Raw genomic sequence first — 22,879 nt, forward strand, 5'->3', positions numbered from 1 at the left:
CTTGTTGCAGTAGCTGAGTCTTCTGCACATTAGCAGTGAGCTGGGAAGACATATCTTGCATCATAGTTTTAAGAGACCCTAACCAGTGGGGCTCTGGACTCTCCCCCCCAGACCCTTCACTAATTTGTGAAGATTGACTGCATTGTTCACAGGAAACAGAATCTGGTGTGGCATACACTGCACAGCTTGTGTTTACCCATATTTCACAGTAAGCACAACAACATACACACAGACAGTGATAATGCAAGCCTGCCCTACTGTATGTGAGAGGAGACACAGAAGAGAGAGGACACCAGTACACCCTGAGCTGCACAGCCCCAGTGAGGCTTTCTAAACACAGTAAACACTAACAATTAAAGTCCTACAGAGTATCAGGATAGTGTACATAAGCGGCTCTCCCCCTTTGCTACAGCCTGTACCAGTTTTCTAGCGTGTCTTGCAAGGTAGGGAGCAGTGTGTGCTGTATATGGCTGCTGTAAGCAGAGGAAGGCACCAAAATGCCTCAGTTCCCGCTCTGAGTTAGCTCCACTCCCTCTAATGGCGCCGGAGCTATAATTAATATTTATACTAGCAAAGTCTCCTTCATAACTTAAAACATCACACCAGTGCTAGTCAAGCCCTTTTATGCCAGTTCTACACGGGGGATCTTAGCGGGACCCCCCCAGGAGGGTCCCGTACGCCGTGCCCGTAGGTCAGCCGCACTTTGAACCGGGGGACCCTCCCTAGCGGGGCCCTCGGTGTGTACTCACCACCGATGTCATCTTAGGGGTGTGCGGCGTGCTGCAGCTGGTACTGCTAAGGCTGGTGACCGCCCCATCCCTAACTCCCACGGCGCAGGTATGCTGTTGCCCAGACAGAATTACCAAAAATAATAAAAGTTTAAAAGAAAATTGAAGAAAACTCTGTGGAGCTGCAGAGATGTGCATCCTCTCCTGACGGCACTATTTTCTAAAGTGCCTGTGGGAGGGGGCATAGAGGAGAGGAGCCAGCACACCCAGTTGACGAAATTTGAAGTGCACTGGCTCCTTTGGACCCATCTATACCCCATCGTACTAGTTTTCCCCAATATCCCTTATGGATGCTAGAGAAATTACACCTTTTTCTTTCGGCTCTATACTGTAACTCCCTTTACTTCCTTATCGGTCTTTTCCAGTATCCTACGCAGGTTGGTAGTTACAAGCCTAACTAATCTTAATTTCTCTACTTCCAGTGCCAGAGTAAACCCAACCTGCCATCTGTATCCACCTGCTGCTAATGGAGAAAAAATGGGGCTATAAGAGTATTTTTGGAGTTCTGAAAACTGTCTAATAAAGACAAGGTAAAGTGTAATGTATATTTTCTTTACTTAAAAATCACACACTTTTTTATTTTTTTTTTATTTTTACTGTTTTAGAAAAGGGATTGACAGCACATGTGACTTGGGTACCAGGACTAATAAACTGGAAAGTCTGTTCCTGCCACCCCAAGAATTTGTGGATCTATTGGACTGAGAGCAGAGGTCAACTGAGGACGTGCGAAGGAACAGAGAATGACAGGGTTACACACTGGATGTTTATACAGTCAACAGATAACAACTAAAGATGTGCAACCAAAGCAAGTTCTGAACTGATGCCAACGTATGAAAGAAAAGTGTGGCGTTCCAGACATGCTGCCCTGCTGACACACACTAACCAAACTTCCCAGAGCAACTGCTTACACAGAGGACTGGACAATGTCATCTGCTCATGTCATAATTGCTTTAGACATTTCCAACTGCAATCTTGATCATGGAAAGCACACCATAAAGAATAGGCTATACTTATGCAATTTAAGTTGCTTAAACATAAATCATACATCTAAATGTAAATTAAAGGATTTAAAATGATGTATGTTCTCTCAGCTTGCCATAATGCAGGATACAATAAAAGAGGGGTCAGCATTATCCAAGAATGTAGGGTCTGCCAAGGACTCCTAAGATCCTCTGTTCTAATACGGATGCCCTCTTCCTCCGTTCTAGGCAATAATGGAGACTGAAGTTGCTGGGAGCAGCAGCACTGTGCGCTGGCAGGAGGCCATTGCTGGAGCCCTGGGTTTGGTATGTTTTGTCGACAATCAAAATGCCGACAGTCATTATGTAGACACCATAACATCAATATATGTCAATATTCACAATGTTGATTTGTACATAATGTCATCAACCAATATTAGATCTAACCCCAGCCATAACATTTCTATTGTCTACATTGCATATGTCGACATCTTGCAGGTATCAGGAGTCGACATTTTTACTATGCAGATTGGAGGTATTCAACATGCAGCCCCCCATCTGCGGTGGAATTACACATCCCAACATGCCCTAATTGCAAAACTGTGGCAGGGCATGCTGGAAGGTGTAGTTCCACAGCAGCTGAAGGGCCGCATGTTGAATATATCTATTATGGCAGTTGACATTATAGCGATGACCTTTTTAATGTCGACGTTGCAACTGTCGGCAACGTGACTGCATCTCAGTGTTGTAGCCTATTTTAAGTAACCTGGATGGAGTCGTGTGCAAGGGAAATATCATCTACCAAAACCACAGCTTCTAGTGATCATCCTCAGCAATAAGCGGAGAGAGAGAAATGTCAGATATGGACCACTGCACCTTTCGTACTAGTCGAAGCGCTTGCGTCCTCTCGACTTCATTACTCTGCTGAATATCTATACACCTGGAAACAAAGAGAAAAGGAGGATGAAATAAAAATAACAGATATTGGGCCTAACTCAGGGTTATTCGCAAAATCAAAATCTTTCTCTAATGGGCAAAACCATGTGCACTGCAGGTGGGGTAGATGTAACATGTGCTAGTGCAGTGTAAAAGTAAAGCAGCCAGTATTTATCTTGCACAGAAACAAAATAACCCACCCAAATCTGCACATGTTATATTTGCCCCACCTGCAGTGCAACATGGTTTTGCCCATTAGAGAAAGATTTTTCTTTTGCAATCAACCTAGAATTAGGCCCATTATACGGATATGCAGAAATAGATAACAAACATGAACTATCTGTAAGACAGACCACAAACTTTTCACTGAGCACACAACATTTGACATCTAAAACTTTAAAACTAAATTAATTTTGAAGCCTCATATTACTACCGGTGGGTGCAGAGCCGGTGCTATGGTATTTGGCGCCCTCCTCAAAACAATACATTTGCGCCCTCCCATACTTTACAAAGGGAAAGCTCACGCCAAAGAAGTGTGATCTCACAAGGAAGCGGCGTGGCCACACAATAGTGTCCACATTTCAAATGACGTCACACAGCAATCTTATTTACATTACACTGCATGTAGTAGTGACGCTTAAACACATAATGCCCCAGTAGTATTGCAGCTTATATACATAGTGCCCCCAGTAGTGCCACTTATACACATATTGCCCACAGTAGTAGTGCCACTTATATACATATTGCCCACAGTAGCAGCGCCGCTTATATACATAATGCCCACAAAATTAGTGCCACTTATACACACATCGCCCATAGTAGCAGTGTCGCTTATACATAATGCCCACAGTAGCAGTACCTCATACACATAATGCCCACAGTAGCAGTACCTCATACACATAATGCCCACAGTAGCAGTACCTCATACACATAATGCCCACAGCAGTAGCGCCCCTTATACATAATGCACATAGCAGTAATGCCGCTTATATGTAATGCCCATAGCAGTAGCACCCTTATACCCAGTGTCGAATGTCGAATGCTGTTGTAGGGGCCCATACTTAAGGGTGTGGCCAGGCTCCAGTGGTGGCGTGGCCAGCCACCACAGATGTTTGGCTAACCATTACAGAGTACATGTTCCGTGACCCCTGGTAAATATATAATAAACCAAATTCTTGTGAAGTATAATGTAACATATGTATAATGCATAATTGAAATACACTAGAATAGAGTTTGGAACCTGATCCCTAAAGGAGGAGGGGGCCAACTCAGTCCGACCCTGTTTATAACTAATGCCTATTGTATTAGCGCCCCTTATACCTAATGACCGTAATAATAATACCGCCCCTTATACGTAATGCCCATAATAGTAGCGCCCCTTATACCAATGCCCATAGTAGTAGCGCCACTTATACGTAATGCCCATAGTAGTAGCGACCCTAATACGTAATGCCCATAGCAGTAGCGACCCTTATACCTAATACCCATAGCAGTAGCGACCCATATACCTAATGCCCATAGCAGTAGCGACCCATATACCTAATGCCCATAGCAGTAGCGACCCATATACCTAATGCCCATAGCAGTAGCGACCCTATTGCTCATAGCAGTAGCGCCCCATATACCTAATGCCCATAGCAGTAGCGACCCATATACCTAATGCCCATAGCAGTAGCGACCCATATACCTAATGCCCATAGCAGTAGCGACCCTTATACCTAATGCCCATAGCAGTAGCGACCCTTATACCTAATGCCCATAGCAGTAGCGACCCTTATACCTAAATGCCCATAGCAGTAGCGACCCTTATAAATAATGCCCATAGCAGTAGCGACCCTTATACCTAAATGCCCATAGCAGTAGCGACCCTTATACCTAATGCCCATAACAGTAGCGACCCTTATACCTAATGCCCATAGCAGTACCGACCCTTATACATAATGCCCATAGCAGTAGCGACCCTTATACCTAATGCCCATAGCAGTAGCAACTCTTATACCTAATGCCCATAGCAATAGCGACCCTTGTACCTAATGCCCATAGCAGTAGCGACCCTTGTACCTAATGCCCATAGAAGTAACGACCCTTATACTTAATGCCCATAGCAGTAGCGACCCTTATACCTAATGCCCATAGCAGTAACGACCCTTATACCTAATGCCCATAGCAGTAGCGACCCTTATACCTAAATGCCCATAGCAGTAGCGACCCTTATACCTAATGCCCATAGCAGTAGAGACCCTTATACCTAATGCCCATAGCAGTAGCGACCCTTATACCTAATGCCCATAGCAGTAGCGACCCTTATACCTAATGCCCATAGCAGTAGCGACTCTTATACCTAATGCCCATAGCAGTAACGACCCTTATACCTAATGCCCATAGTAGTGGCGAGCCTTATACCTAATGCCCATAGAGGTAACGACCCTTATAACTAATGCCCATAGCAGTGGCGAGCCTTATACCTAATGCCCATAGCAGTAGCGACCCTTATACCTAATGCCCATAGCAGTAGCGACCCTTATACCTAATGCCCATAGCAGTAGCGACCCTTATACCTCAATGCCCATAGCAGTAGCGACCCTTATACCTAATGCCCATAGCAGTAGCGACCCTTATACCTAAATGCCCATAGCAGTAGCGACCCTCATACCTAATGCCCATAGCAGTAGCGACCCTTATACCTAATGCCCATAGCAGTAGCGACCCTTATACCTAATGCCCATAGCAGTAGCGACCCTTATACCTAATGCCCATAGCAGTAGCGACCCTTATACCTAATGCCCATAGCAGTAGCGACCCTTATACCTAAATGCCCATAGCAGTAGCGACCCTTATACCTAATGCCCATAGCAGTAGCGACCCTTATACCTAATGCCCATATGCAGGGACAGCACAGGGAGAGCGCTTTCCAGCCTGGCGCCTCCCTGCTTTGCATTCCTTTGCTGAGCGGGCAGTGCCGGCCCTGGGTGGGCACTCCAACTTGGTTTCTAGACCTGCACCAATGTTTTGAATACAAGCGTAGATCAGGCTACTGAAGACACTTACCTGGCTATCAGGTAGTCTACTTTTAACATTAGCACCTTCTGTAAAATACTGGAATCTCTGATAAGATAACGAAGAGCTCGGAGGCCCGCTGCTCGCACTTCTTTTGCTTCATTTAACAAAGCTAATCGCAAGCTGGAAAAAAAGAAAAATAATATAAGGCCATAAACAAACTGCACTGATTTAATTGATGCCTTCTCCAATGGTGATAATGAAAATACGAATAGAGCATATATAGTATAGTAAACACTGGAGTAATATTATGCATGAGGACTAGACAAACACCCGCATAAAATGTGCTGTATTATGAAGTCACAAGACAAGGCTGCAAATACTTTGATTTAAATAAAGTGGTGTAAAGGAACAATATGGATTCAGTATGCTTTACCGCCGTTCGTAATCTCGCCAGTCATGAGATAGTCGCAGAGATCCCGGCAGGTGGAATGCCAATAGGGAGTGCAGCAAGTCCGCTCGACACGCTTTGGGCTCGGTGGCAAGCCCTCGGATGGTGGCGTGGACCGCCATGCGAGTGGATATACCGGACCTCGATCGGGATTCCGACCGCTGGCATTTCACCGGCTGTTGGCATTCCAGCGTTGGTATCCTGTACGCCGGGATCCTGAAAGCCGGTAAATTAACCGGATTCCAACAATATACAGTATGCGCTCAAAGTAAAACATCACAGGGATGCAGTTATTGTATCGGCTGTCAGGAACCCGGGGGTCAGAATCCCGAAACTGGTATCCCTACAGCCAGTAAAATGCCAGCGGACGGAATACCAACCACTCCACGGTATGCTCACTTGGGTGGTGGTTCCACGCAACCACCAGAGGGAGAATAGAACCCATGGCGAGCGAAGCAAGCCCGCAAGGTGACTCGCTGCGCTCATTGCCGGTATTACGGCTGGGAGGAAGCCACTGTCGGGATCCTGACAACCAGTATCCCGTCAGTCAGCATATCATACTCAATCCATATCAAGTACTCTCCATAAAGCTCTAGTCCCAACTTGTGAAGAAGCTTACACTTCTGCGTTACCTTACACCCTCCCTCTAGAGACACCAAATGCATGTTTGGCTCAGCTTTAAAAACTTATAAACAAAACAAAAAAATACAATTGAGACACTGGACAAAAAATAGGATTTTAATACCTACCGGTAAATCCTTTTCTTTTAGTCCGTAGAGGATGCTGGGGACTCCGTAAGGACCATGGGGTATAGACGGGATCCGCAGGAGACATGGGCACACTATAAGACTTTGAATGGGTGTGAACTGGCTCCTCCCTCTATGCCCCTCCTCCAGACCTCAGTTAGAAAACTGTGCCCAGGGAGACGGACATTTCGAGGAAAGGATTTATTGTTTAAACACGGTGAGTGTCATACCAGCTCACACCACGAATATACCGCAGAACGTGGCATTCAAAAGAATACCAGCCAACGGCATGAAAATTACACAGCCACATGCTGAGAGAACATGTAACACAACCTGTGTGTCAACACAACCAATAAAAAGACACCGCATGCCATGACATGCACAACGTCAGCAACAGCCTGACAGAAAAGAAACACCACAAGAGTGTAACCATAACCAATAACTGCAGCCACAGTACGCACTGGGACAGGCGCCCAGCATCCTCTACTGACTAAGAGAAAAGGATATACCGGTAGGTATTAAAATCCTATTTTCTCCTACGTCCTTGAGGATGCTGGGGACTCCGTAAGGACCATGGGGTTTATACCAAAGCTCCATACCGGGCGGGAGAGTGCGGACGACTCTGCAGCACCGATTGAGCAACATGAGGACCCCATCAGCCAGAGTATCAAACTTGTAGAGCTTAGCAAAAGTGTTTGAACCCGACCAAGTATCAGCTCGGCACAGATGAATCGCCGAGACTCCTCGGGCATCCGCCCAAGAAAACCCATTGTCCAAGTAGAATGGGTCACCACCGAATTCGGTAATGGCAATCCAGCCGTAGAACGAGCACGGCGAATCGGATCACAGATCTAGCGTGTAACCGACTACAGAGACGCAGGCGCCCCAATCACGTTGGGAGCATACCGGACAAACAGAGCATCTGTTTCAGCAAGCTGAGCCAAATTGGCGACATAAATGTTCAAAACTCCGACTACATCGAGAGACCTTGAATCAGCTCAAGTAACCATAGCCATCAAATAGGCTGGTTTCTGCGAAACACCTAAACCACTGTTGGCAGAACTATTATCTGAGATCTCAATTTCGCTCTATCCACCTGAAAATAAGATTTTACTTACCGATAAATCTATTTCTCGGAGTCCGTAGTGGATGCTGGGGTTCCTGAAAGGACCATGGGGAATAGCGGCTCCGCAGGAGACAGGGCACAAAAAGTAAAGCTTTTTCCGATCAGGTGGTGTGCACTGGCTCCTCCCCCTATGACCCTCCTCCAGACTCCAGTTAGGTACTGTGCCCGGACGAGCGTACACAATAAGGGAGGATTTTGAATCCCGGGTAAGACTCATACCAGCCACACCAATCACACCGTACAACTTGTGATCTAAACCCAGTTAACAGTATGATAACAGCGGAGCCTCTGAAAGATGGCTTCCTTCAACAATAACCCGAATTAGTTAACAATAACTATGTACAATTTATGCAGATAATCCGCACTTGGGATGGGCGCCCAGCATCCACTACGGACTCCGAGAAATAGATTTATCGGTAAGTAAAATCTTATTTTCTCTATCGTCCTAGTGGATGCTGGGGTTCCTGAAAGGACCATGGGGATTATACCAAAGCTCCCAAACGGGCGGGAGAGTGCGGATGACTCTGCAGCACCGAATGAGAGAACTCCAGGTCCTCCTTAGCCAGAGTATCAAATTTGTAAAATTTTACAAACGTGTTCTCCCCTGACCACGTAGCTGCTCGGCAAAGTTGTAATGCCGAGACCCCTCGGGCAGCCGCCCAAGATGAGCCCACCTTCCTTGTGGAGTGGGCCTTTACAGATTTAGGCTGTGGCAGGCCTGCCACAGAATGTGCAAGTTGGATTGTGCTACAGATCCAACGAGCAATCGTCTGCTTAGACGCCGGAGCACCCATCTTGTTGGGTGCATACAATATAAACAACGAGTCAGATTTTCTGACTCCAGCTGTCCTTGCAATATATATTTTTAATGCTCTGACAACGTCCAGTAACTTGGAGTCCTCCAAGTCACTTGTAGCCGCAGGCACTACAATAGGCTGGTTCAGATGAAATGCTGACACCACCTTAGGGAGAAAATGCGGACGAGTCCGCAGTTCTGCCCTGTCCGAATGGAAAATCAGATATGGGCTTTTGTAAGATAAAGCTGCCAATTCTGACACTCTCCTGGCAGAAGCCAGGGCTAGAAGCATGGTCACTTTCCATGTGAGATATTTCAAATCCACCTTTTTTAGTGGTTCAAACCAATGAGATTTTAGGAAATCCAAAACCACATTGAGATCCCACGGTGCCACTGGAGGCACCACAGGAGGCTGTATATGCAGCACTCCCTTAACAAAGGTCTGGACTTCAGGGACTGAAGCCAATTCTTTTTGAAAGAAAATCGACAGGGCCGAAATTTGAACCTTAATAGATCCCAATTTGAGACCCATTGACAATCCTGATTGCAGGAAATGTAGGAATCGACCCAGTTGAAATTCCTCCGTCGGAGCACTCCGATCTTCGCACCACGCAACATATTTTCGCCAAATTCGGTGATAATGTTGCACGGTTACTTCCTTCCTTGCTTTAATCAAAGTAGGAATGACTTCTTCCGACATGCCTTTTTCCTTTAGGATCCGGCGTTCAACCGCCATGCCGTCAAACGCAGCCGCGGTAAGTCTTGAAACAGACAGGGACCCTGCTGAAGCAAGTCCCTCCTTAGAGGTAGAGGCCACGGATCTTCCGTGATCATCTCTTGAAGTTCCGGGTACCAAGTCCTTCTTGGCCAATCCGGAACCACTAGTATCGTTCTTACGCCTCTTTGCCGTATAATTCTCAATACTTTTGGTATGAGAGGCAGAGGAGGAAACACATACACCGACTGGTACACCCAAGGCGTTACCAGCGCGTCCACAGCTATTGCCTGCGGATCTCTTGACCTGGCGCAATACCTGTCCAGTTTTTTGTTGAGGCGAGACGCCATCATGTCCACCATTGGTCTTTCCCAACGGGTTACCAGCATGTGGAAGACTTCTGGATGAAGTCCCCACTCTCCCGGGTGAAGATCGTGTCTGCTGAGGAAGTCTGCTTCCCAGTTGTCCACTCCCGGGATGAACACTGCTGACAGTGCTATCACATGATTCTCTGCCCAGCGAAGAATCCTTGCAGCTTCTGCCATTGCACTCCTGCTTCTTGTGCCGCCCTGTCTGTTCACATGGGCGACTGCCGTGATGTTGTCCGACTGGATCAACACCGGTTTTCCCTGAAGCAGAGGTTCTGCCTGGCTTAGAGCATTGTATATTGCTCTTAGTTCCAGAATGTTTATGTGAAGAGACGTTTCCAGGCTCGTCCATACTCCCTGGAAGTTTCTTCCTTGTGTGACTGCTCCCCAGCCTCTCAGGCTGGCGTCCGTGGTCACCAGGATCCAATCCTGTATGCCGAATCTGCGGCCCTCCAATAGATGAGCACTCTGCAACCACCACAGAAGAGACACCCTTGTCCTTGGAGACAGGGTTATCCGCAGGTGCATCTGAAGATGCGACCCTGACCATTTGTTCAACAGATCCCTTTGGAAAATTCTTGCGCGGAATCTGCCGAATGGAATTGCTTCGTAAGAAGCCACCATTTTTCCCAGGACTCTTGTGCATTGATGTACAGACACCTTTCCTGGTTTTAGGAGGTTCCTGACAAGCTCGGATAACTCCTTGGCTTTTTCCTCCGGGAGAAAAACCTTTTTCTGAACCGTGTCCAGAATCATCCCTAGGAACAGCAGACGAGTTGTCGGCATTAACTGGGATTTTGGAATATTCAGAATCCACCCGTGCTGTTTTAGCACTTCCTGAGACAGTGCTAATCCCATCTCTAGCTGTTCTCTGGACCTCGCCCTTATTAGGAGATCGTCCAAGTATGGGATAATTAATACGCCTTTTCTTCGAAGAAGAATCATCATCTCGGCCATTACCTTTGTAAAGATCCGAGGTGCCGTGGACAATCCGAACGGCAGCGTCTGAAACTGATAGTGACAGTTTTGTACAACGAACCTGAGGTACCCCTGGTGTGAGGGGTAAATTGGAACGTGGAGATACGCATCCTTGATGTCCAAGGATACCATAAAGTCCCCCTCTTCCAGGTTCGCTATCACTGCTCTGAGTGACTCCATTTTGAACTTGAACTTCTTTATGTACAGGTTTAAGGACTTCAGATTTAGAATAGGCCTTACCGAGCCATCCGGCTTCGGTACCACAAAAAGAGTGGAATAATACCCCTTCCCTTGTTGCAGAAGAGGTACCTTGACTATCACCTGCTGAGAGTACAGCTTGTGAATGGCTTCCAACACCGTCTCCCTTTCGGAGGGGGACGTTGGTAAAGCAGACTTCAGGAAACGGCGAGGTGGATCTGTCTCTAATTCCAACCTGTATCCCTGAGATATTATCTGCAGGATCCAGGGATCTACTTGCGAGTGAGCCCACTGCGCGCTGTAATTTTTGAGACGACCCCCCACGGTCCCCGAGTCCGCTTGAGAAGCCCCAGCGTCATGCTGAGGCTTTTGTAGAAGCCGGGGAGGGCTTCTGATCCTGGGAAGGAGCTGCGTGTTGCTGTCTCTTCCCTCGACCTTTGCCTCGTGGCAGATATGAATAGCCCTTTGCTCTCTTATTTTTAAAGGAACGAAAGGGCTGCGGTTGAAAAGTCGGTGCCTTTTTCTGTTGGGGAGTGACTTGAGGTAGAAAGGTGGATTTCCCGGCTGTAGCCGTGGCCACCAAATCTGATAGACCGACTCCAAATAACTCCTCCCCTTTATACGGCAAAACTTCCATATGCCGTTTTGAATCCGCATCGCCTGTCCACTGTCGCGTCCATAAAGCTCTTCTGGCCGAAATGGACATAGCACTTACCCGTGATGCCAGTGTGCATATATCCCTCTGTGCATCACGCATATAAAGAAACGCATCCTTTATTTGTTCTAACGACAGTAAAATATTGTCCCTGTCCAGGGTATCAATATTTTCAATCAGGGATTCTGACCAAACTACCCCCGCACTGCCCATCCAGGCAGTCGCTACAGCTGGTCGTAGTATAACACCTGCATGTGTGTATATACTTTTTTGGATATTTTCCATCCTCCTATCTGATGGATCTTTAAGTGCGGCCGTCTCAGGAGAGGGTAACGCCACTTGTTTAGATAAGCGTGTTAGCGCCTTGTCCACCCTAGGAGGTGTTTCCCAGCGCTCCCTAACCTCTGGCGGGAAAGGGTATAATGCCAATAATTTCTTTGAAATTATCAGCTTTTTATCAGGGGCAACCCACGCTTCATTACACACGTCATTTAGTTCTTCTGATTCAGGAAAAACTATAGGTAGTTTTTTCATACCCCACATAATACCCTGTTTAGTGGTACCTGTAGTATCAGCTAAATGTAACGCCTCCTTCATTGCCAAAATCATATAACGTGTGGCCCTACTGGAAAATACGGTTGATTCGTCACCGTCACCACTGGAGTCATCGCCTGTGTCTGGGTCTGTGTCGACCGACTGAGGCAAAGGGCGTTTCACAGCCCCTGACGGTGTTTGAGTCGCCTGGACAGGCACTAATTGATTGTCCGGCCGTCTCATGTCGTCAAACGACTGCTTTAGCGTGTTGACACTATCCCGTAGTTCCATAAATAAAGGCATCCATTCTGGTGTCGACTCCCTAGGGGGTGACATCCTCATATTTGGCAATTGCTCCGCCTCCACACCAATATCGTCCTCATACATGTCGACACACACGTACCGACACACAGCAGACACACAGGGAATGCTCCTAACGAAGACAGGACCCACTAGCCCTTTGGGGAGACAGAGGGAGAGTTTGCCAGCACACACCAAAAGCGCTATATATATATCAGGGATAGCCTTATAATAAGTGCTCCCTTATAGCTGCTTTGTTATATCAAAATATCGCCATAAATGTGCCCCCCCCTCTCTGTTTTACCCTGTTTCTGTAGTGCAGTGCAGGGGAGAGACTTGGGAGCCGTCCTGACCAGCGGAGCTGTGAGAGGAAATGGCGCCGTGTGCTGAGGAGATAGGCCCCGCCCCTTTTCCGGCGGGCTCGTCTCCCGCTATTTAGAAAAATTAGGCAGGGGTTAAATATCTCCATATAGCCTCTAGGGCTATATGTGAGGTATTTTTAGCCTTTATAGGTACTCATTTGCCTCCCAGGGCGCCCCCCTCCCAGCGCCCTGCACCCTCAGTGACTGCCGTGTGAAGTGTGCTGAGAGGAAAATGGCGCACAGCTGCAGTGCTGTGCGCTACCTTTAGAAGACTGCAGGAGTCTTCAGCCGCCGATTCTGGACCTCTTCTGATTTCAGCATCTGCAAGGGGGCCGGCGGCGTGGCTCCGGTGACCATCCAGGCTGTACCTGTGATCGTCCCTCTGGAGCTTGATGTCCAGTAGCCAAGAAACCAATCCATCCTGCACGCAGGTGAGTTGACTCCTTCTCCCCTCAGTCCCTCGCTGCAGTGATCCTGTTGCCAGCAGGAATCACTGTAAAATAAAAAACCTAGCTAAACTTTCTCTAAGCAGCTCTTTAGGAGAGCCACCTAGATTGCACCCTTCTCGGCCGGGCACAAAAATCTAACTGGAGTCTGGAGGAGGGTCATAGGGGGAGGAGCCAGTGCACACCACCTGATCGGAAAAAGCTTTACTTTTTGTGCCCTGTCTCCTGCGGAGCCGCTATTCCCCATGGTCCTTTCAGGAACCCCAGCATCCACTAGGACGATAGAGAAAGAACAATTAGGGGTTCACGTGAGACCCAGCCGCCACTTCAGACACCCGCCCTGCGGACGCCAAATCCAAAAGCATGACCACTCTCCAAGAGAGAAAATTTTACACAACCTTTCAGAAAGATTCCAATCCTTGTGACACAGGAAAACTCAACACCACGTCAAGTTCCCATGGTGCCAATGAGGGCACAAACGGAAGTTGGATGTGCAGTACTCCTTCCACGAAGGTCCAAACTTCCGGAAAGGTCGCCAATTCTTTCTTGAAAGAAAATTTATAAGGCCAAAACCGCTCTTGAATGGAGACTAACTGTAGGCCTGCACCCACACCTGCTCGCAAAGAATGGAGAAAAACGACCCAATTGAAAGTCTTCCGTAGTAGTCTTCTTGGATTCACACCAAGACACATATTTTCTCCAAACACGGTGGTAAGGCTTTGCCGTTACTTCTGTTCTAGCCGGAAGAAAAGTGGAAATGACTTCACTGGAAATACCCTTTCTGACTAGGATATGGCGTTCAATCGCCACGCCGCCAAACGCAGCCACGGTTAAGTCTTGATACACGCCCGGATCTTGCTGTAACAGTCCCTCACGTAGAGGAAGAGGCCAGGGATCTGCTATGAGTAAATCTTGAAGAACTGGATACCAAGCCTTCCATGTTCAGACCGCAACAATGAGGATCGCCTGAACCTTTTTCGTCTTACGTTTATCACCTTCAGAAGAGTGAAAACGGAGGGGACACATAGACCAACTAAAAACACCCAAGGTGTCCAGAGGACGTCCACTGCTATAGCCTGAGTGTCCCCTGACCTGGAACAATATCCCTGAGATCTCTTGTTAAGGCGAGATACCAATATGTCGAATTGAGGCACACCTCAAAGACCTGTCGCTTCAGTGAAACTTCTCGATGACGACTGTATATCTCCCGGATGGAGATCGCATTTGCAGAGGAATCTATTTCTCCGTCGTTCACATCCGGACCGAAGACTGGTAATACAGCGTTTACCAGTCCTTTCACCCAGCGGAAAACTTTTACTGCATCTGCCATTGCCGCTTTGCTCCATGTTCCGCCCTAGCGGCTTACTTACCCACAGGTGTCAAGTCGTCCGACAGAATTAACACGGCAGATCGGAAAGCATATGTTCACTGAAAATAGCTCTTAATTCAAGAAAGCTTATTGCAGACAAGCTTCCCAGCTTGACCTTTTCTTCTGGAAATACTTCCCTTGCAAGGACTGCTCCCCAGTCTCGGAGACCTGCATGCACGGACACCAGGATCTCATCCTGGAGTCGAACCTTCTTCCCTCTAGGAGGTGAGAACTGAGCAGACACCCCAGGAGCGATGTCCTGGCCATTATGATTATATTCTGGCGCATGTGCAGGTGAGACTCGGACCACATTTCCAACTGGCCCCGTGAAAACCACTCTGGCATTTGACCTGCTCACTGAAAAGCCTCTTAGGCCGCACCATCTTCTTCATCAACGGAACATATTGATGGATTGTCACTGCAAATCTGATCCGACTTTGGATCCTCAGACCTCTTTCCCCAGGAAAACACAGAACTTCAACCGTTCAGTAACTATTCTGATTCCCACCTCCGACATCTGTGTCGTTGGGAACAACAGCCATTCCCTGTGCTGAAGAGCAGCCAGAGAAAAAAAACGATTTGTTTCTTGACCTCGCCTTAATCAGGAGAGCGTCTCAGTACAGAATGACAATAGCTCTTAATATTGAAAGAAACGATCATACTGCCATCACTCCGGTGAAATAGCAAAGACAATCCTGGATATCAACCCAGGTAAGCCGAATGCGGAGAAACACGCATTTAACCCCTTTTCTACCTTTACGTGCTGGAGCTCTCTGGTCTGAGAGAATCCATCCTGTAGGTCAACCACGTAAAAGAAAACTTTGTTTATATATTTTCTTTTTTACAGGGACAGCAGGACAACGCCCTGAACCTGACGCAACACTGGTATGGCGTCACGTACTACCTCCCCTTCCAGAGGGGAAACTGCAAGATCTATTTGAGAAATCAGTGAGGGGAAACATCTGTAAGTGCCAGAATGTCCCCCTTGGTATTCTATACTTAGCTCACAGGTCCTAGTCCATTCCCGGACTGACTGAAAAAGTAATAGACGAGCTACCACCGGAGTGGGTTCCATCCAGAAAGAGCCAGCGACATGCTGTGGACGTTGTAGAAACAGAAAACGACATCCACTTCTGCGAACCTAAGAAGGCTGCAGAACTCTTACCTTGTCACCTTCCACTATCTGCACCGAAAGGGAAAAAGGAACGGTATTGACCCGGTTAAAATGACTGCATCCCACAACAGAATGTGTCCCCAACCGTTGTGAAGGAGTCTAACTCACAAAGTCAGATTTACCAGTAGTATCCGCCGAGACTGACCGAACTGAGGCATATCTCTCGGAGTCAGCCTCAGCATTCCCCCGGCCACACCGCCTGCGATCGCACGGTAGCCTGCCGCAATGTTATAGAGAAGAATCAACATAAAAAACATCCCTTCTCTTTTTAGGGTAATACTATCGGATGCCTTTCCGAATATTAACACTCCCCCATGTGCTTGCAATGCAAATAACTCCAAAGCATAGAAAATAAAATATCACTTAGCTTCCTGTGTACGGTACTTTGTGACAGGGCCCCGTGTCGACCAGGAGTTGACTTTCACAGCATTCGATCCACGACGGGAAAAGAATAAACATTCGGACTCCTTGAGAGGATCTGAGACCAACTCGTCACGGCCGACCTAGAGCTTTATCAACAGAGCGACCAGCACATGAGAAGGAATACTATTACTTCAGCATTCATTAGAAAAAAGCAAATTATACTTACCGATAATTTCATTTCTCCGAGATACTTCATGGCAGCCCTTACTCTTGGGATTGTATCCCATTCCTAACTTTAGACAGGGAATTTTTTTACTCACTTAGGGACCACCCACTTTGGGTATATAGCCCTGCTCCTCCCCTTCCTCCACTAGTCTTTTGAGTGTCTCCTGCGACCAGGCTATATTAAGACTTTACCAAGGGAGGGTATATTGTAGGCTGCCATGAAGTATCTCGGAGAAATGAAATTATCGGTAAGTATAATTTGCTTTTTTCTCCTACACTACTTCATGGCAGCCCTTACTCTTGGGATATACCAACGCTCAATATTGGGAGGGCAATATAAATACACAAGAGACGTTGTCCTAATGCTGAAAAGCATAACTCGTTTAATTCAATGCCCCCTAAAAGATACGTTTTCCAAAGTGGACGTCTACAACATCTACCACATAATGGCTAGAGAATGTATGTATGGAAGACTATGCAGCTGCTGCACATAAATCTTTCGCCGAGAGCCGTGCCTTCCTAGCCCAAGAAGCTGCAACAGCCCTGGTAGAGTGTGCCTTTAGCTCCTCCGGAACCTCACGACCATTCTGCTTGTAAATAAAACGTCAGGAGTCTCGTAATCCATCTGAAAATGGTTTGTTTCGTAGGTTTCTCGCCCTTTCTTGCTCCTGAATACAAAACAGGTGCTTTGTTTTACGAAACTCCTCAACTCTCTCCAAGTAGACTGAGATTGCTCTTATTAGATCCAAAATATGCATTCTCTCCTCATTCTGCGGATGCGTGTAGAATGATATTAATACAATGTCCTGATTCAAAATGGAAATCTGACACCACTTTAGGCAGAAAATCTGGATTAGCTCTTAGAACAAGTCTATCCGGAAAGAAATTGAGATAGGGCTCCTCGGACCATAGAGCCTGTAGCTCTCCAACTCTTCTGGTGAGGTGATGGCTACCAAAAACACTACTCTCCAAGTTAGAATTTCATTGAGACGTCCTGTAACGGTTCAAACGGGGACAACATTAATGAATTCAAAACTAAATTTAAATCACATGGAGCGAGAACCGACCTAATCAGAGGTCTTATCCTTTTAATTGCCTGACAGAACTTCTTCACTAGGCCCTCGTCGGACAATCTTCGCTCCAACAGGACACTCAGAGCTGCTATCTGGACCTTGATAGTGGACACTGCCAGCCCCTTTTCAAAGCCATCAAACAAGAATTGTAAGACCTGAGACGTCCCTGCCTTCTGCGGGCTAAATCTTGAGCCGGACCAAGAAATGAAAGTCTTCCAGACTCTATAATAGACCTTAGAGGATACTTTTTTCTCGACTGAATCAGCAAACTCACGACTTGTTCAGATAAACCTTTGTTTTTCAATAATTGCCATCCAATTTCCATGCCGTCAAATGAAGTTGCTGTAGATTTTGGGTGCAGCAATGGACCCTGACGTAACAGATCCGTTACTAGCGGCAACATCCAAGGTTCTCCTACTGCCATCCTCAGTACTGAGGGAAACCACACTCTATTTGGCCAATATGGGAGAACCATTATGATCTGCGCCCTTTCTTCCCTGATCTCTCTTAGAATACGTGCGATCATTGGAAACGGAGGGAAACAAATGCAAGCTTTAATCTCCACGGGAGAGAAAAGACATCCACTCCGCCACTCCTGGGAGACGATATCGGGAGAAGAACAGAGGAACTTTCGCATTGATGTGCGTGGCCATTAGATCTACCTGAGGCTGGCCGAATTTCTGTACAATCTGCCGTTCAATTCCCATTGTCCTGGTAGCACCTCTTGTCTGCTGAGGAAATCCGACAGACAAGAATTGTAAACAGAATTGTTTACTCCTGGAACATGTAGCGCTGACAGGGACTCGAAATGACCCTTTGCCCAACATAGTATGTTTGACACCTCTTCCATTAATACCTTGCCAATTGCCACTGCTACATTGTCTGAAAATATCCTGAGATGTCTCCCCTGAAATTACTCCTGGAAATACTTCATCGCTTTCCACACGGCTCTCATTTCTCTGTGGTTTGAAGACAGTCTTTCTTCTTCCCGGTTCCACCTGCCTTGGCAGTTCTGCTGCAACAGGTGTGCCCCCCATCCGACTGCACTTGCATCTGTCATTAGAATAAGATAGTGATGATCTGACAAAGCAGTCTTTCTGTCGACCAGTTCAGTCTCCATCCACCAGTCTAGGGAGCGCCTTGCTTTTTGACATAACTTTATGCGATAATTCAGGGAATAACGTCTCCGACAGTAGCTTAGGATATCTAGCTGAAGATCCCCCATTCGCCATCTCGCCCAAGGGACCACGTCTATGGTGGAGGCCATCATACCCAAAGACGCATCCCCTGGCGCAGTGTCACGCTGTTGCACTCTTTTAGCAGAGAAGCCAGATCCCGAATTTTTGAGCACCTTTCTTCCGAAATACCTATCATATAACTGATAGTATCCACCTGTACTTCCGAGAAACTGGATCTTTTGCCTTGGTTCTAGCTGGCTTTTTTTTTTTTTTTTTTCAGTTTATTAACCAGCCATGCTCTTGTAGGATCTGCAGCGTCACCTCCAATGCTTCCTTTACCTTCCGAACTGACTCTCCACATACTAGTAGGTCGTCCAGATATGACCAGATCGCTATTCCTCATCCTCTTATCACGGACACCAGTGCCGACAGGACCTTGGTAAATATCCCTGGATACGTCTTCAGACCGCAAGGGAGGCACGTAAACTGAAAATGTTTGTTAAATTGTCTGCGATCTAGTATAGTCCTGAAGTCTCCAGACGCCTTTTTTATCAGGAATATTCTGGAATAGAACCCGCTCTTTCTTTTCTGAAGGCGGGACAGTCTCTACTGCTTTTGCCCTGATTAGTTTTTCTAAACTGTCCTCCGGGGCTCTTAATTCCAGACTCACAGTTGGTCTTACCGAGATTACGAATTTGTCCTTTCTTGGGACCTCGGAGAACCCTATCCGGTTTCCCTGAGATATCACGTCCAATACCCACGTATCCCGAATTGAACTCTGCCACTGACTGACAAACTTCTGGAGTCTGGCTCCTACTGGAAAGGATACTGGGACCCTGCAATAGTCATTGTCTTCGTCCACCTTTCCTCTAAGCCCAACAAAAGGGCTGCCTATTCATCCCCGAGGAATATCTCCCCGTATAAGGTCGTCCTGGCCTATAACTTCTTGCCTTCTTAACTGCTGTCTGGAGGAAGGAAATGGAAATCTATTTCTTCTGTCTTGAGGTAACCTCGCTGATTTACCTCCTTACATCTTTTGTATAATGGCCTCTAGTTTATTGCCAAATAATAGAGAACCCTCGTACGGTAAGGGCACCAGTCGGTTTTTGGAATGCATACCTGCTGACCACGACCGAAGCCACAGGGCCTTTCTGGCCAATACACCTGCCGCCATGGACTTTGCTGCAAAATCCAGCATATCCAAAGAGGCTTCGCACAAATACTCTATGCCTTTAAGCATGAAACCTAGACTTCTTCGCAAATATTGTCTTGAGATCTTTTCCCCCACATCCGTGGACAACACTGATCCCCAAACTCTCAATGCTCTGGAAACAGACGCAACAGCCACACCAGACTTTAAAGACCCCACTGAGGACATGTGTAATTTCTTTATTACACTCTCCATACGCTTATCCATGTCATCCTTCTGGACTGCCCCGTCCTCTAACAGAATAGTAGTTTTGGACACCATTTCTGCCACTGCAGTCGATGCGACTTTAGGCACTGCACACCAGCCCACAAATTGCTCATCCTCTATCGGGAACATACGATCAACTCGTTTAATATTGCCAAGTCTCTTATCAATGTTTTGCCACTCCTTAGACACTACCTCCTTCAATGCTTTGTGAACCGGAAAACACCTGTTCTTTCTGGATTTGTCCCCAAACAGAACATCCTCATCATCATCACCTTAAGAGACTGCCCACAAGTTCCAAGTTACATTTTCTATCCTCCTCTTTCTCCTCTGACTCCGTACTAGAAGCCTGATAATCAACATAATTGCAATCACCAGAGGCTGATTCATCCTGAGAATCAATACTAGCCAGATCTTTTATTTCCCTGCAAATCAGCCAGCTGTTCCTTAAGGGGGGTACTCACGGAGCGATATTCTAAGCAATCTGACTAGATTGCTTAGAATATCGGCAGGATCGCTCCGTGTGTAGCCCCCTCGGCGATAGCGATGCGCGGCCCCGCACATCGCTATCGCCGCTGCTAGATTGGCCTGCATGCAGGCCAATCTAGCGGGTCGCTCACCTCACCCGCTGGGTGAAGTGAGCGGCCCCCCCGTCTCCCCCCGCACGCTCAGCACAGATCGCGCTGTGCTGAGCGGCAGGAGAGATGTGTGCTGAGCGGTTCGCTCAGCACGCATCTCTCCTTGATCGGCCCGTGAGTACTGGGCTTTAGTAACAAAGGATCTCTTAATCCAGTCCTTTAACACCTGTATCTGTCTGGATTGATTAGCCTGCTGAATATCACTCTGTGTACAGTCCTCACAGAACTTCACCTTCTCAGTAGAGGAAAAAATTTTTATCACAGGCTGCACACTGCCTATCTTTACACAGTCTCTTCTTAGGCGGAGACACACTACAAAATCACACCAAAAAAAATACTATTGTAAAAAACCTACACTAACCAAGCTTTCCAGATAAAAAATTTAAAACAGAAAACAAAATGAAAATCTAGAAAAACATGCCCTCTATGAGGACTTACCTCTTTTGGACACTGACTGGCTTTTGGGGGGAAGGCTCTCTTTCCATCCTGCTGGTAAGCACATATATCCTGCCCAGCTCATAGGAGTTTCTCATCACTCCTGGTGTGCAGCGCCATTTATTTTTAAAAACAAAACCATAGAGACAGGCGCTGAGCAGACCGTCCCACAGCCTAACCAGGACGGCCGCTCCAGCACTTCCGCCCGCTAGCCGCCGCACGCTGCCTCTCCTTACAGCGCTTCCGCCCGCCAGCCGTACATCCCCTTCACTGCGCTGCCCTTCCAGCCACCGCTACTTCCGGGTGCGCCGGAGACATGGGGCGCTGCGGCGAGCGGAGGAAACCTGCACCCGGGGAGACGGCTCTAGGCAGCGGTTCGGGAGGGAGCAGCATTACAGAGCGGGCGGACACCTTTAGCTGACAGCGGGGACTTACGTGACTGCCCCAAGCACACACAGCCTTCCCCAGGGAGCCACCCTCTTCCAGTACGGCTGCAATGAGGCGTATTACTGGGAAATAGAGGTAAATCCTGTAGCAAAAAACCATTACCCTGTCAAGCTAGGAGACAGGAAAAAGACTAGTGGAGGAAGGGGAGGAGCAGGGCTATATACCCAAAGTGGGTGGTCCCTAAGTGAGTAAAAAAATTCCCTGTCTAAAGTTAGGAATGGGATACAATCCCAAGAGTAAGGGCTGCCATGAAGTAGTGTAGGAGAAATCATAATATGAATATACATAATGTAATACACAATTACACACATATCCTAAATATATATATAACATACATATATAAGCGGATTGTCCGGAACCCTCGGGTCCCTAGTGACATTAATGTGTTCGGAATGTGTATGACCATGTACTGAATGCCCCAATTGTGGATCTAACAGGAAACCTTATGGTCGACAGAAAACCCAGCAGTCGTCGACAGCAGGGAGTAGTAACCAGGCAAAATAACATTCTTGCGACCCTGAGGGGTGCGAGGGGAGTATACGTAAATAATTTTAATAACACTCCCCCACATATACTACAGAGTCTGTGCACGAGCTACAGGCCCATGGAACCGTACCATACATATACAAATAAACATATATACGGTCATAAGGCAGTTACAGCATGTTAATTTACACCCAGTAATAGCAGTTGGTGCCGACAGGGTCACCCACACACTACTGTGTTTCCCATACAGTGTTTACTTTTGATAAGCATACAACTACCGACCTGCTGACTCTGCATCTACAGCATCAAGTACCAACAGGCGTCGGCAATGCCGACAGCGATTCCCATAGCTGATAGTGTAGACACATGTGGACTATAGTGGGTATGCTGACCGGGAACACACAGAGAAACATGCACAGCAATGATTATATGCCTCATTTCTAAAGAAAAATAGTGCTAAATTCATGATAACACTAAAAATCTGTGTCCCCCCTTGTTTGTACACATTTTTGGCGGGGACAGAGCAAAAATGGCGCTGAACACTGCTGTGAGGGTTAAGACCCGCCCCCTCTTCGGCGCGCTTCAGCCCCGGTATAATATAGTTGTATAAGCAGGACAGGGGACCGTATATAGTGTCTATACACTATATACCTGCTCAAATAACATATATAATGCTGTCCAGAGCGCCCCCACCCCCCTGCACCCATGTAACCGTTGGTGTG

At 47.1% G+C, this 22,879-nt stretch overlaps 1 protein-coding gene across 1 annotated transcript in view; it reads right to left on the reverse strand.

The window, feature by feature from the left end:
* RICTOR (RPTOR independent companion of MTOR complex 2) overlaps positions 1 to 22,879 on the reverse strand; it is a 291,482-nt gene that overhangs the window by 131,108 nt on the left and 137,495 nt on the right. The window contains exons 5-6 of the mRNA XM_063961244.1: positions 5,732 to 5,863; positions 2,624 to 2,687 (exon numbers count right to left, since the gene is read on the reverse strand). Of these exons, the coding sequence (XP_063817314.1) occupies positions 2,624 to 2,687; positions 5,732 to 5,863 (196 nt within the window). The remainder of the gene's footprint in view (positions 1 to 2,623; positions 2,688 to 5,731; positions 5,864 to 22,879) is intronic.

This window comes from Pseudophryne corroboree, chromosome 1 (assembly GCF_028390025.1).
Source record: "Pseudophryne corroboree isolate aPseCor3 chromosome 1, aPseCor3.hap2, whole genome shotgun sequence".
Lineage (NCBI taxonomy): Eukaryota > Metazoa > Chordata > Amphibia > Anura > Myobatrachidae > Pseudophryne > Pseudophryne corroboree.